Source organism: Ambystoma mexicanum, chromosome 4p, assembly GCF_040938575.1.
Source record: "Ambystoma mexicanum isolate Mex_15411 chromosome 4p, UKY_AmexF1_1, whole genome shotgun sequence".
NCBI classification, from domain to species: Eukaryota; Metazoa; Chordata; class Amphibia; order Caudata; family Ambystomatidae; genus Ambystoma; species Ambystoma mexicanum.
This window is the reverse complement of record NC_090927.1, coordinates 11,258,181-11,272,757: the sequence shown is the minus strand read 5'-3', so window position 1 is coordinate 11,272,757 and position 14,577 is coordinate 11,258,181. Positions and strand designations below refer to the sequence as shown.

The 14,577-nt window shown below is 46.2% G+C and overlaps 1 protein-coding gene across 2 annotated transcripts in view; it reads left to right on the top strand.

The window, feature by feature from the left end:
* LOC138452919 (NACHT, LRR and PYD domains-containing protein 3-like) overlaps positions 1–14,577 on the top strand; it is a 467,379-nt gene that overhangs the window by 347,679 nt on the left and 105,123 nt on the right. For both annotated transcript variants that reach the window (XM_069605268.1, XM_069605267.1), the window contains exon 9: positions 8,019–8,189. In XM_069605268.1, coding sequence (XP_069461369.1) covers positions 8,019–8,189 — 171 coding nt within the window. The remainder of the gene's footprint in view (positions 1–8,018; positions 8,190–14,577) is intronic.

Here is a 14,577-nt window from a genome sequence, read left to right as displayed (position 1 = left end):
TGTACCCCTCAACATTCCCTCCGGACGCCTATATAAGATTGGGTATCCTCTCATCCAGAGGAGATCCTGGGTTTGAACCTGGATGTCGTTCAGGGTCTGCCATATATTCAGGGGAGGCTGTACATACCTCCTGGGGAGGCCCATGCTCACGCCCTTCGCTGGTCTCCTGTTTCCCTCATTGTTGCACACCCAGGTTGGCAGAAGACCCTGGATTTGTTACGCCGCTGGTCCTGGTGGCCTCCTATGTCCTGTGATGTCATTGATCATCTCTCCTCATGTTCTGTCTGTGCACAATTCAAATCTACACAGAACAAACCTGTGGAAATATGCAACCTCTCCCAGTGCCACACAAGCCCTGGCATATGATATCTCTGGATTTAGTCATTGAGTTGCCACCAATTTAGGGCTTCAATACGATCTGGGTGGTGGTGGACTACTTCACCAAAATGGCCTTGTTATTTCCCTGTGCTGGTCTTCCATCGGCACCAGCCTTGGCTAGCCTTTTCATTAAGCACGTTTTTCAGTACTTTGAGTTGCCATCAATCATCGTCATGGACCGGGGTACCCAGTTTACCTCTCGCTTTTGGAAGGCCCTGCCTTCATCATTTTCAATTGACGATAGGTACTCCACCACCCACAGACAGACGGACAGACCAAGAGGGCCAATGCAACTCTAGAGCAGTACCTATGGTGGTTGTGCCTACAGTTTAAGGATACATGGTTGTTGGTGGTACAACCCGCTGATTTTGCATACAACAATTCAGTACACTCGGCACTCGGTACACTTCGCACTATATGGACAACACACTCATTTGTTGCCCCTGGACCTGACACTGCCCGCTGATAACCCGGCTTCTCAAGCCTGCATTCACGACTTGGACAAATTGCATAATGACATTCGTGCGCACCTTGTTTGGGCACAGGAGAGGGCCAAACGCTTTGCGGATGCCCACCGAATGCCGGCTCCAGAATATCAGGTGGGGATGCGTGTCTGGCTCTCCACCGATAACCTCCAATATTCCAGGTAAAAAATCACTCATCCCTCGCTATGTCGGACCCTACAAAATCACTTTGCTTATCAATCCTGTGGCAGTGTGCTTGTCACTTCCTTCCAGCTGGCGAGTGCATCCTGTTTTTCATGTGTCCTTACTTAAGCCATGTCTCCCTGAAACACACCTGCCGGTCCGTCCTGTCCCTGTCCTGGTGGATGGCGAGGACGACTATGAGGTGGCTGCTATTATGGACTACCAGTCACAAGGTGGTCATCAATTCTACTTGATGGACTGGAAGTGGTTCGGCCCTGAGGACAGGACCGGGGAACTGCTTTCCAACATCCATGCCCCAGCACTTCTGCGGAAGTTCCATGCCTCCAGGGGGGCGCTGCTGCCTTTGGGGTGGATATGGTTACGGTTTCAGGATCCTGTGATCATATTCGGGCTTCATGGCCCCGTGTGCCATTGTCCACTTCACGTGGCACTCAGCGCTTGGCCACCCCGTTCTTTCGGGCTATATTGCCATTTTTTGCCATTTCTACAAACCATCTGAGTACTAGCCTCCTTTATTCACCACGATGTCTAGTCACTCCAAGATGGATGCCCGAAAAAATCCAATGGCTACCCGAGCTTAAGCACCTCCCAGGTGCATCCCTGCAACCGGATTGGTCTTCACTTGTACTTCCCCAGCATATCCGACGCCGGCAGGCGAACGCCGGCACATCCACAAAGGCTCAGCCAACAAGGCTCGGTTCCTGTGTTGAGCCTGTCCTGAGCCGTATGGTCCGAGGGCCACGTCCCCCTGCCTGACTGACCTACTCAACAAAAATGCCTACACCCGCTTAACTCGGTTAAGCATATGCTCTGGCCACCCATTCTGACCTCCCAACGGCCCATGCCGCAAATCGGACGCAGTGCTGCCTGAACTCTTCTGCCACTACGGCGAATAACAACCTTCCGCCTATAAGGTGAGTGCCACTTTACACTTGGCACACCTTCTGTAGCCTTTGCCCTGCCCAGCTTACCCGTGTGACTCACTTCCGAACATACCATTTGCCCTTTCCAACCTGTACCTCACTTAACGTGACTCTTACGCTGCATATACTGTGTACTTTCTCCTACCTATGCCGCGCCTATCATGGCCCAATGAGGCATTACTGCACACATGGTACGCTCACGACAACTTGCTCTGTTCATTGATGCTCACCTATGTGCCCTGCTCTGTACCTCAACCCAGCCATCTTATGTACTCTGTCTATTATGTCCTACAATACTTAGCCATTGTCCACTGCATCATAGCATCAATATGTTAGGCATCTCTCTGCCCTATTGCACCCAGGTTGTACTATTACATCTCAATCGCCACTGATGCTACTACAACAGCACTGTGCCCAACTGCCTCTGACTTGCTTCCTTTGATCTGCCTTTGATTTGATGATTTACAGCCTAAATGCAACAATTCATATCCAGACTGCCTTGATTTGCTGCCTTTGATTTGCCTTAGATTCGCTGATTTCTAGCCTAAATGCAATAACTCGTATCTAGATGGCACTATAATTGCACTATGCCCGACCGTCTTTGACTTGCGGACCTGTATCCCACAAATAACATTTCAAATCTAGATACTACTGCCATCCCACGGCGTCCAACGGTGTCTTAGTCAACCAATCACTGCCCCCCTTAACTGTATTTCTGCCTTGCAGCATCTCACCTCACTGATCAGGCCATGACATGTGGTCACTGCCCTTTGCCAGCCTCTACTTTACCCAAATAGCCTCACTAGGATCCTTATCCTTCATGCCACACACACCCCCCGCCAGCACCCCCAGGCCACACTACATGCACACTGTGCGATCCACCATGCTCCACTGCTCTGGCCCTCCCACGAATCCCTACCTTAACGACCCAGCCCTGTGGCTCAAACACTTTGCCACCAAACCTACACCTAATCTTCCTTGTACTGTACAATACAGGAACAATAGACTCAGATCGAGACTACCCCGACCGCCGTGTACTAAGCGCAACCACACCACCTCACCACAGCCCATCCCACCCTTGCCCTTGAACGCATCGTCCTCCACCTCACCTACCTCCACGCTTAAGGGAGCCCTTATCAATGCAAGATCCCTTACGGCCCATGCCCTTGACATCGCAGACCTAATCACTGTTCAAAACCTTGACTTCTTAGCCATTACTGAGACTTGGTTACATGATGCCTCTGGCCCACTCCTCGTACTATCTATACCTAAGGGTTACGCCATTATTAGAAATGACCGACAATCCAACCTGTCCAAAGGAGGAGGAGTCGCATTCATGCACAGCGACAAGATCACTATGAGAACCATTACTGATGCCCAATTCAGCTCCGCCGAATCCCTATCTGTGAAGCTATCCCTCTCACCTACTAGCACAGCAACACTCCACCTTATATACAGACCTCCAGGACCACTTGGCTCATTCACTGATGATGTTACATCCACCTTGTCTACCAACACAAAGCCTAATTCCCAGGTACTGTTATTAGGCGACCTCAATCTTGGCCTCTCCGATCCCAAGGACCACATGGCCACTGAAGTTGCCACCACTCTCACTAACCTAGGTTTCCAGAAGCGCATTCGTGCTCCGACCCACATCAAGGGCAGAACGCTAGACTGGTTAGCAGACTTTAACTGCAATACCACTGTCTGCTCCAATTCCGCCTGCGCTTGGTCTGACCATCACGTCATTACCTTCCTCTTGCCAGCCACCAACCCACAGCCCACACCTACCCTAGCCCCGGCTATACCCACTAGAAATAAAAAGGACATTACCAAGGAGAAACTGCTTCCTCTCATCCTCCCCATTCTGAACACCTGTGCCTCGTTACACAAGCTCCCAACCGTCTTAGTAGACACTTTCAACAGCACTCTGCTCAAAGCCATTGAGACCATAGCCCCGCTAAAAATTTGCAAAGCTAAACAACAGTCCCACTTGAACTCGTGGTTCATCCCGAAGCTTAACGAATTACGCAAAGAAAAGCGCAAGGCCGAAGCACTTCGGAAAAGTCATCCCACCGAGACTAATAAAGCCTCCCTCCTGATCACTTCACTTAACTATAAGGAAGCCATCCTTCAAGCTAAGAAAGAGACGTACAATCTACGCAAAACGCAAGCAGAATCCAACACAAGAGAACTTTTCAAAATTCTCAAAGAATTAGAATCCCCATCACCTGTGCCTGACTCAGGCACCAAAGATAGTACTTGGTGTAACAATATCCAAAATGCGCTTCTCAACAAAATAACCACCCTGCAACGTAAAATTAATGACAAACAAAACTCTCCACACGCCCCTCCTAAGCAAAACCCTGCCACCCATAAGTACCACACTAGACTCTCCATTACCTTTCAGCTTCACGCCGCTCACCACCCGTGAGGTTGGAAAAATCATCTGGAACTTAAAACTCTCTAACTGCCAAGGTGACGCCTGTCCAGCTCCTGTCATTAAGGAATCGGCCCACGACCTTGCGCCCTGCATTACAACTTTCATCAACTCTTCCTTTCAATCGGGAGTGGTCCCTAACAACTTGAAGGATGCTTGGGTCATCCCTCTTTTAAAAAACCCAACCTTGGATCCTGAGGTCCCAACCAACTACAGGCCCATCACTACGGTCCCATTTCTCCTGAAAATCTTAGACCGAGCAGCGTATCTACATATACAGAACTATCTGGAGACTAACAACCTTCTAGGCTCCAGACAATCCGGCTTTAGACCTAAGCACGGCACCGAGACAGCCCTTTTAGACCTTAAATCCCAAATTGAGGATCTCAAAGACAAAGGTAAATTAGCCCTGCTACTAGTATTGGATTTATCAGCTGCCTTTGACTTGGTCAACCACCAAATCCTTTGTCATCACCTAAAAAGTGCAGCCCACTTCTCTGATAATGCCACTAACTGGGTTAAATCATTTTTGGACAATAGACATATGAGGGTATTCTCCCCTACCTCCTCTGCTGACCCAGCACCAGTCCCTTGCGGGGTTCCTCAAGGATCGTGCGTATCCCCTACCCTCTACAATGTTTTCACCAAACCTTTGTTTGATGTGCTCGATTATCTGGGTGTCACCTACACTAATTATGCCGATGACACCCAGATACTCATCCCCATCACGGGTGATTACACTGTAGACTCGAAAGCCCTGAATGACATATACCATGTCATCCAAACCTGGATGGCACAACATGAGCTCTGTCTTAACGACGACAAGACAGAGCTCCTCATCCTAGGGACACAGCAGAGACTTAACAAGCTGAACCCCATGTTCAACTCCTTCAATATCGACAGAAACTCCATAAAAGTCTCCAAAGATACTAAAACCCTCGGAATTTACCTTGACTCCACTCTTTCCCTTCACAGACAAACGAATGCAGTAGCAACCGCCTCTGCCTACACTTGCAAGTTGATCACAGCATGTCGCCCTTATCTCTCATCTCAGAACTGCACCACCCTTGCTAGGACTTTGGTCATGTCCAAACTTGACTATTGTAACACACTGTACCAAGGCACCAACCAATGTAACCTTGACAAATTACAGATTACACAAAATAACGCTATTAACAACAAGCTCCAAACAGCCGGTGGCGCTAGCTTCCCAGTTCTAGCTGCCAAACTGTGGAACTCGGTGCCTCTCCTTATTAGAAATTTGCCCACCCTGAATTCCTTCAAACACAAAGCCAAACTTTGGCTAGTCTCCTCCGATGCCCAATTGACACCTTGATATGCATGTATATGGATGTATCAGCTCTCCAATCTGCAACGTGATCTTAGCCCTACGTTTATTCTTATGCTCTATTTATTTGCTCTCTGTAATGCTATATTGTTATGTAACCACTGACTTAAGATACGTGCCCGGTAGCCTCCGGGCCTGGTTTGCGCTATACAAATAAAACAAATACAAATACAAATTTCGTTGTTGGCAGTTGCCTTGGAAATTAACTGCGGCAACGCTCTGCTCCGGGAACCCTGTTACAATGGCTTCCCCATGCCTACTGTATCACATGATCGGATCAGCCGGTTGCTGCCGCAGGTGCCGCCCCCTGCGACCACATAAAAGACCTGCAAGCCTGGCGATCGCTGCTTATGATTAAAGCTAGCTGACTACTCTCGTGATTCTTCGTTTTCTGGTATTCCTAGGTTTCTTCCCGACCATTGCCTGCATTAATGTACTTATACTGCCTTCCGATTTTTTACTGACTTGATTCCCTGTTACCGAATAACATAACTAAGAAATTAAACGCATTTCCAATTCCAACATAGCTTTTTAAACAATGAAATGTGTGGATTGATTCCATTACCGTGTGAGTTGCATTTAGTAGAAATGCAGTAAGGGCAGAACATATGGCAGTAAAACTGAAAGACGCATTTCCAATTGTTAATAAAATTGTTGTTAATACAGTTAAATTCAAAGATAGATAATACGAAACAAATGTGATTCTTTGCAACATCTGTGAACTGTACACAGACACTGGATTGGGTTCCTATAGTAACCAATTAAAACAAACCATGCCACATATAATTTAACAAACTGTATAATATCACAAATTCAAATAACTTTATTTACCATTTTAATTAGTAAAATAAACGTTAGCAACGCCCCCCAAGCTTCGTTTTTATCATTACTGTATCTCTACCTCCGCCTTGGAGGCCGCCCAGACCAGCCACCCCCTAAGGTTCCATTTTGAGGTCACTGTATTGTGAGTCTGGTTTGGGCTTCTGCCTTAGCTTGCCTGTGTGTCTGCTTTTTCTGAGCTGGTGCCGTCACTCTGTGTAGCCCCTGGACTTGGGTTTGAGCTCCTTTATGTTACTGTTGCTTGTGTGAGCGCAATGTCTTAGTCGTCCCTTTATCTTGGTCAGGATTGCCAGTTGTCCATGGATATCTGAGTGCCTCAGTTCCTAAGGAGTTTACTGGATGGGAAGAAGCTGGCATCTCTTGGCTTTCGGGTTCCTTTCACCCCTTTTCTGCTTTTTGTTGCCTGTAAGCACAGCTGGCACCCCTAAACCCTGGAACTCTAATGCATCACTTTCTGCTTGCCAGCTGGCTGATCATTCCAGTGTGGAAGGGGCTGGCCGTTGCCCTCGACACTTGTGGCCACTGTCGGCCTCTATATTCAGCTCTTGTTGTGTCTCCCTCTGGGGCCTGAAGTGGTCATGTCTCCTCGCCTTCTTGTTTCCAACCCTGGTTGTTGCTTCCTTTTCGTGCCCCTGAGGGGGTTACTTTAAAGCTTGGTCCATGCCGCTCTGCTTACTGCCCTTTTGTTTTGCCACTCTGTACCCTCACGCGTTTGATGGGGGTTTGGGGGTGCTGCTTATCACCATTGTGATGAACCAGTCAAGAATCCCATGTGAAGACCCAGAGTAACTGGTCACTGAATACAAAGTATAACGATCTTGCCTTGAGTGATGGGTCATCTCAGGGTTCTGTGCTGCCCTTCCATTCTCTTGCCATGAGCAGGTGTGGGGGATGTGCTGACAAGACCAGTTATCACACAAACATACAAGCAGGGGCTGCGGAGAGGTGTGTGTAGGACAGGTACCATGACATTAGGACACACTTTAGAAGGGACCGAGACTGTAAAGTGAGGACATGTTAGTGTGCACCACCTGTCACCATCGTCTCAATCTATTGACTTCTAATAGATCCAACGTGTTTGTAAAACACCAGGTAGTCCAGTTTAACTTAATTTTGCCAAACCTTTGAAGAATGATAATTTAAATCACGAGAACGGTTTCTGCAGATGTGAACTTCCAATTCATACTTGATTTCCCACTGGCATTTAAACAAAATCAATGCTGCCCAAATTTGAAAAGAAATGTTGTTTTTCTGTCTCTGGTGGAACGGGCGGTGTAAAGGTGATGGTGGGAAGGCGTTTGAGTATCAAAAGGCCCTGAGCTTCAAATGAGTGGGATTATCATGGATGGGAGAGATGTAGATGCTGTACAGTTGTGATGTCCCTTTTCATGCTCTGCCCTATCGCCCTCTTTCTCCCGCAGGTTGGACAGCTGCAATCTCACTGGTTCATGCTGTGCAGCTCTCTCCTCTGCTCTCAAACAAAATCAATCTCTCACGGAGCTCGAACTGACCGTGAATGACCTGGGGGACTCTGGAGTGACAGAGCTGTGTGAAGGACTGAAAGATCCAGGCTGCAGAATACAGACACTGGGGTAAGGAGCTGCTCGATCCTTCACTATCAGATCACATTGATGGTAAACGTGAAGACTCACATTTCAGATCTAGGATTGGGGAGTGCTTTTAACATCTCTTCTTGGTGAATGTTGTGGAGATGGATTCATTGCACGTGCCCCTCACCAGATGACATTGCCTGAGCAAGGGAGGGCTACTGTTATTAATAAGTGCAGCCAGGTATGTAACCTGAGTGACCTTAGCCAGTCGCTCACGGCCCGCGTACCATGTGAAACACGGCTTAGCCCTACCGTTTGCCGGACCTAAAACCATGATATTTGTTTTTGTGGAGTTGATTGTAAGTCCATTGAAGTTCATATATTCTCTGAGGGTGTTTAGTCCCCTCTGTAGTCCAGTCAGTGTTTTGTCCATTAGTACAAGGTCATCAGCGTAGAGCATCCTTTCCCCCTGAGGGATATACAGTATACTTATACTTGCATAGAACGCTCATTATTTTTATTTTTATTTCATTTTATCGTGCAATTCACATTGGCTCTGCCCACTTTTCCCAGCATTCCATTTAACCCAGAGGCCACGCGCATTCTTGTACGCGTACTTATCACAAGTATTGTTAGGCTTTTTGCAGGGTGCGGGCGTGAGCATAATTCACTGTTTTTTTTTGTTATCTTAACGTTTTACTGCTCGCTTGTGTTTGAAGTATTCTGACTAGCTGTAGTGACTCCCAAAAGTATCACTAATGGCTGGATTTTACAATTTAAGTACAGACATCCCGCCACGCACTCGTAAAACCTAAACGTTCTGCGCACTCCATTAACTTAACAACTAGTTAAAACTCTGCTCAGAGAATTTGCGTTACCTCAGTAACGACAGACATTCGAAAATTCTGCATGCCCGAAAAAGTATCTTCTATCCTTATGAACCCATCCAGTTCTGGAATAGCAACGTCCAAAAATCTTCCCGTTGAAATTGACTCCGTAGTAACACAGAACATTGACCTTTGTACGCCTGCAGACTCATTAGTCGAGGCAGGCTTTCAGTTACACACTGGCTGCATTCACGAAGCCTCGCCGATAGTGAATCCCCTTCGCGGTGACCGAATTACGCCTCAAATACATGCCCCGCAGCCAGCAATTGTTCTTGGAACGTCCTATTCGGATGCTTCAACTCAGGCAATAGACTTCATTGCGACAGAACACTTACGTGAAGTAAGGAGAAACCTCTGTCTCGATTCCCCTGAAAACACAAATCAGAACGAAGTTTGTTCGATTACTCAAACCTCACTACCGTGGAGCACGAGGGATTTATCCCAGTCACCTGTAATGTTCTCCCTGTCAGCTCATGAGACCACTATCCTGTTGCTTTCATTCTCCTGTCCCACTACCAGAAGACCCGGTATCTCTGTACCTTGAACAACTGACTCCCCACCTGCCTTATTTACTCTGGCAAAGGTTTATAAAATGTTAGATACCAAGTTGCAAAACCAGTCTGTGCTGTTCGAGAAATTAGTGAAAAATAAAACACAAGATTCATGCATAGTACCAACTAAAGCATCGAGGACTGAATCTACACAGACAAACCTTAATCCACTTATAGAAGCAGATTTTCAGGCGACACATGCAGATGATATTGTATGCATAGATTACCTCAATTCAAATGAGAACTTGAGCCCATTGAACCTGCATATTAAAGCTGTTGATAAAAACTCTAGAAAGAGTAGAAAAAAGCATGGCGCTATCACTGCGCTCCAGCGTGAGGTGACTGATACACAGGTCCCAATACCTTCATGCCAAAATGAGGAAAGCAACAAGGTACCATTAGAGAAATCCCACTGCGATATGTTTGCGAAAACCAAGAAAAACCTCTCTAAATCCCTAACAGAGAAAAAGAGTAAGAATATCAAACAACCAATCCAATCAAAAACCTCAAACAAAAACCTCAAACCTACGCTTCCAAAAAGCAGCTCCCAATCAGCGAGCTCTGCAGTCACTAAAAAATATGCAAAAATAATCTGATGCAAAAGTGCACTGAGCACATTACAACCAAGAGACCCTCAACATCTAGTGTATGAACCCCTTGATGCCCCAATTGATGTAGGCGAAAAGGCAAAGACTAACAAAACCCCTTTGCCACTAAGCAGTGATACTTTAAATCTGATAGTGGAACAGAGAAATTCTGCAGAGGGGTGGACCACTCCAATAAATCTGAATTTTTGCACATTAGAACAAGGACGCGGGGATATAGCTGAATCAATACAACTCATCATGGCCCATTCGGCACCTAATAGTAATACACTCACGGTCCGCCATAATGGCAAAAGAGATTAAAAGACTCTGATGCACTAATACTCTTGAGTGTGAATTTGAAGAAGTCCCATCAAAATCCCCCTGACCCGTTAATTAATAATCCTGTTCTCGCGAACACCACCACCCACCCCAGGCGAGGTCTACACCATCTAGTCCTGCATTGAAGGAGTCCTCCCTTCCCTACATACGATCTAAACAGGACAAGTGTTCTAAATATTCTGGCTGATCGATAACCTTCTTAGAGGACTTGAGTTCTGCTGACATCGAGCAAGTCGAATTGTTGAACGATCGCGACTCATCCATAGTGAAACTTTGGATACAGTCAGGAATAATTCTTTATAAGATATGGCAGGCAAGAATGAACTATATAACCTGGGTTTCATTCTTGCCACTTCAATGTAACATCTTCTGACACCCTTTTTATACCCCTACAGTTTAAATGTTACTACTACAGCTCAGTACTTTGAATTGCTAGACAGGTTTCCATAGGATACACTTCAACTTCTTCAGGTAGGCAAGGCACTCTTCCAGCCTCTTTGCCTCTCCTGTCTTCTGCCACTTTACTTCAGAGTATTCTTCACAATCACTTATTTCCCCTTCCCCAGCTTTGCTTACACCTTTTCTGCCAGTCATCATCCCAAGTAATTACCCAGAAGCCCTAGTGTCACTCTTTCAGCTTCAGATAATAAGGCCACACTTGTATCTTAGACCACTTGACTGCTGACAACTTCACAGTGGAGTTAGATGGATCTTTAACTCTTGGCAAGGCGAACTTCACTATACAAAGGCGGTGCCTCTTGGCTTGGGCAATGCTTGTTTATCTCTTGACTAGTTGAGACTCTTTACTTCTTCAAAATGATAAGACTGTAATTTATGTATATTGCATAGGACTCAGTCATTCATAGATTTATAAGTTGAACGTTGAAGAAAGATTTGTATTTCTGTGTAACATTAAAGGATGAACTCTGACTTCCTTTGGGAAACACATTTGAGCACACCCGACCTTCCCTTGATGTAGTTTTCACTCTTTGTTACTTGTAACTTGTATATTGTCAGTATTCGGTAATCGGGATTGGAACTAATGAAAGCATATCGTATCATATTGTATAGAGAACGTTCCTCTTCCTTAATTGAGGACATGCGACCACTCTGTTGGTCTGCAATATTGTTTAAAGAGTTCAGCAATGGAGTTTTAAGACTTCAAATCTCACGCGAGTATCAGGTGCTTCAAAATATACGCGATTGCTACTATTCCATTGTGGATAAGACTTCAAGTATATCGAACAATCGAACAGCTTTCACTCGCTTTGAACAATATGCGAGTCACTTAGGAGCTGGCTACAGTTACCAGCAAGGCTAGCGCAGTGTATTTGATGTCATGCTTCCTTCACCAGCTGCAGGGACACTGCTTTTACGGGTTGCACTGCTTTTCTGACTTCCTCAACCACTTCTACTATTTCTGGCTTGCTGGAGACCCACGGCCTTCTCCAGCACGGATGTCTCTGGACCGATCACTTGAATTGGGAGTTTCCTTTTCTCCCGAGACCCTGGGCTTGTCTTCTGCTTCTGGCCTTAGTTTCCTGCACGCTCACAGCTCTGCAATCACTGCAACAAGGCTCACATGGAGAAAACTTAGCCTCCTGCACGCTGCCGCTGCGCCGCCTCTGCACTTCAGGTTTTGGGAGAACCGGACTCTCTCACAACTTGCAGGAGAAATCTGCTGTCTTCACGTCCCGGCGTCCCTTCTGTGCTCCCACTTCCTTGTAAATAACCAGCCTCGTGTTTCTCCTCTATTACTGCAGCCAGCCTTCCATCTCCCGTTCCAGCTCCTTATACTACTGTTTTACTGCTGGGGCCTTATATGCCAGTTTAATGATTGTCTTCAGGTGTGGGCTATTAGCCTCAATTCCCTGACTACTGCAATGGCTACTAGGCTTAATTGTCCGACCACTATCTCTGCATGCCTCTTCAACCCTATTCGTCAACTCTGTACCTCTAGGATTCTGGGACATGTAGCTCTTTCCAACAAAATTAGATTTTCCCACTTCTGCAATTTGTCAAATAGCCATCAAAAGTGTGGGATTACGGGGAAAGTTAAATATCCCAGTCCTCCTGGTCTGTTCACACCCACACCCCCATGTGATCCTCCCGCCGTACACCACCCCCAGGGTCGGGAATAGGAAGCTTCTGCGTTTCCCAGGCCACATGAAGAGGGTCCCAGACCAGGTTTCTGGGGAGAATCATCTCTCATTCTTCACACTTGACAAGAGAGAGAGAGAGAGAGAGAGAGAGAGAGAGATAAACAGACCAGAATCTTTGTTTCATGTGCTGAGAGTAACATTGGAAGCTGTGAAAGCAGATGTGCTTGGTAAGAGGTTGCATGTACATGTTAAAAAAAACCGGGAAGATGGAGGAACACTGAGCGACTCCACATGCAAGGCAGTGGGCATCGAGCACAAATGAGGGAGGGAAAGAGACTGTGTTCGATCATCAGAGTGAAATGAAGAAAGCCAGGAAAGAACGGTACCAGAAAGGCCGGCACCAGCGAGGCGGTCGAGCAAGACAGCATTGTCAATGGTATGATAGATGGCAGATAAGTCAAGTACCATTAAAGCACTGATGCTGCCCGACTCCTACAGCCGAGCCAGATTGTCAATGATGGAGACCAGCACCTCCTTGGTGCTGCGTTCTGGAGGAAAACCTGATTGTGAAGAGTGGAAGAGGAACGATTCCTCAAGAAAGGAACTCAGGAGAGGGCAGACTAAGGCTTCAAGAAGCTTCATACGAAATTGAAGAAGCAAAATGGGATGAAAATTAGCCAGGAGAAAAGGGTCTAAATAAGGCCAAAAGTGGAACAACCAATGCGTGTTTGAGAGAAGCTGGGAACTGACCAGTGAGAAAGGTATTAACAGCATATGTGACCAGAGGACCAATCAGGGCAAGACAGTCCTTCAAGATGGAGGAATAGGATCTAAAGGGGATGCTGATTTAATGTATGCATAGCCACTGTGATTTCATTGGAAGTAAACATAGACCAGCAAGGACCCGAAGGAGGGGTAATGGCCACCATCTGAGGGGCCACAGAACTGAGTCACGAGGAACAGATGGTTTCTCAAATTTTGATTATCTTCTCAGTGAAATACGAGGAAAGAGAGTCACAGAGAGATTGGAATGAGAAAAAAGGCTCAGGTCGAACCGTATACAGAGAAAAAACAATTTAAAAAAAGGTCTTTGGGCTAGGTAATCGAAGTTTTCACGTGATAGAAGACATGGGCACGCTTAAGCCTCACAAATAACATTAATATACCTAGAGGATATTTGTTGCAAGACTCATTTAGCAGCAGGATCATAATTTGTGCGCCATTTGCATATAACTTGCCTGCCTGCAGGGCGAAGTGCATGAAGGTGATCAGTAGACCAGGGCTACGGAACCCGAGCTTTAGGTTTAAGTGTTTTGAAAGGAGCAAGAAGGTAAGTAGCCGCAGTCAGTGCTAGAGCAATGGTATTGAAATCAGGAGTCACAGAACAACAAGCTTCCAGCGCAGTAGAAATATCATCACAGGACAGAAGGTGCCAATTCCGGCAAGGAGTAAGGCTTAGACTTGGAAGGGACATGCCGGAGTTGTGAATCGGCTGCTAATTCTAAAAGAGTCACACAAAGGATGAAAAAACAATTCAAAAATAAATGGACAGGATTGAGGAAATTGTAAAGCGGGCAAACAGTGCCTTCATTTGAATATTATCACTAGGAGTCAAAGGCCCAGTTTGTTTTATTTGTTTGTTTGTTTTATTTATTTATAAGGTGCACCATACCCTAGGGCATCAGGGCGCACGATACAAAGGATACGTTCAGCTTGGCTACATGGGTACATAGGAATCATAGTATTAGATACAGTGTAGATTGAATGAGCAGCACAGATACAGAGTAAACCCGGTGAAAAGCCAGGGAAGAGTCCAATGTGGACTAACACAAATAATTGAATCAATATACAGAATAATATATAAAGTTGAAAAGTGTGCACAGTCAAGGCTAAGGATATCGGGCAAATTAGATGTCATTTTCTTTCAGCCAGTTGGACATGTTCTGTCTAAATTTGGTGAAGGG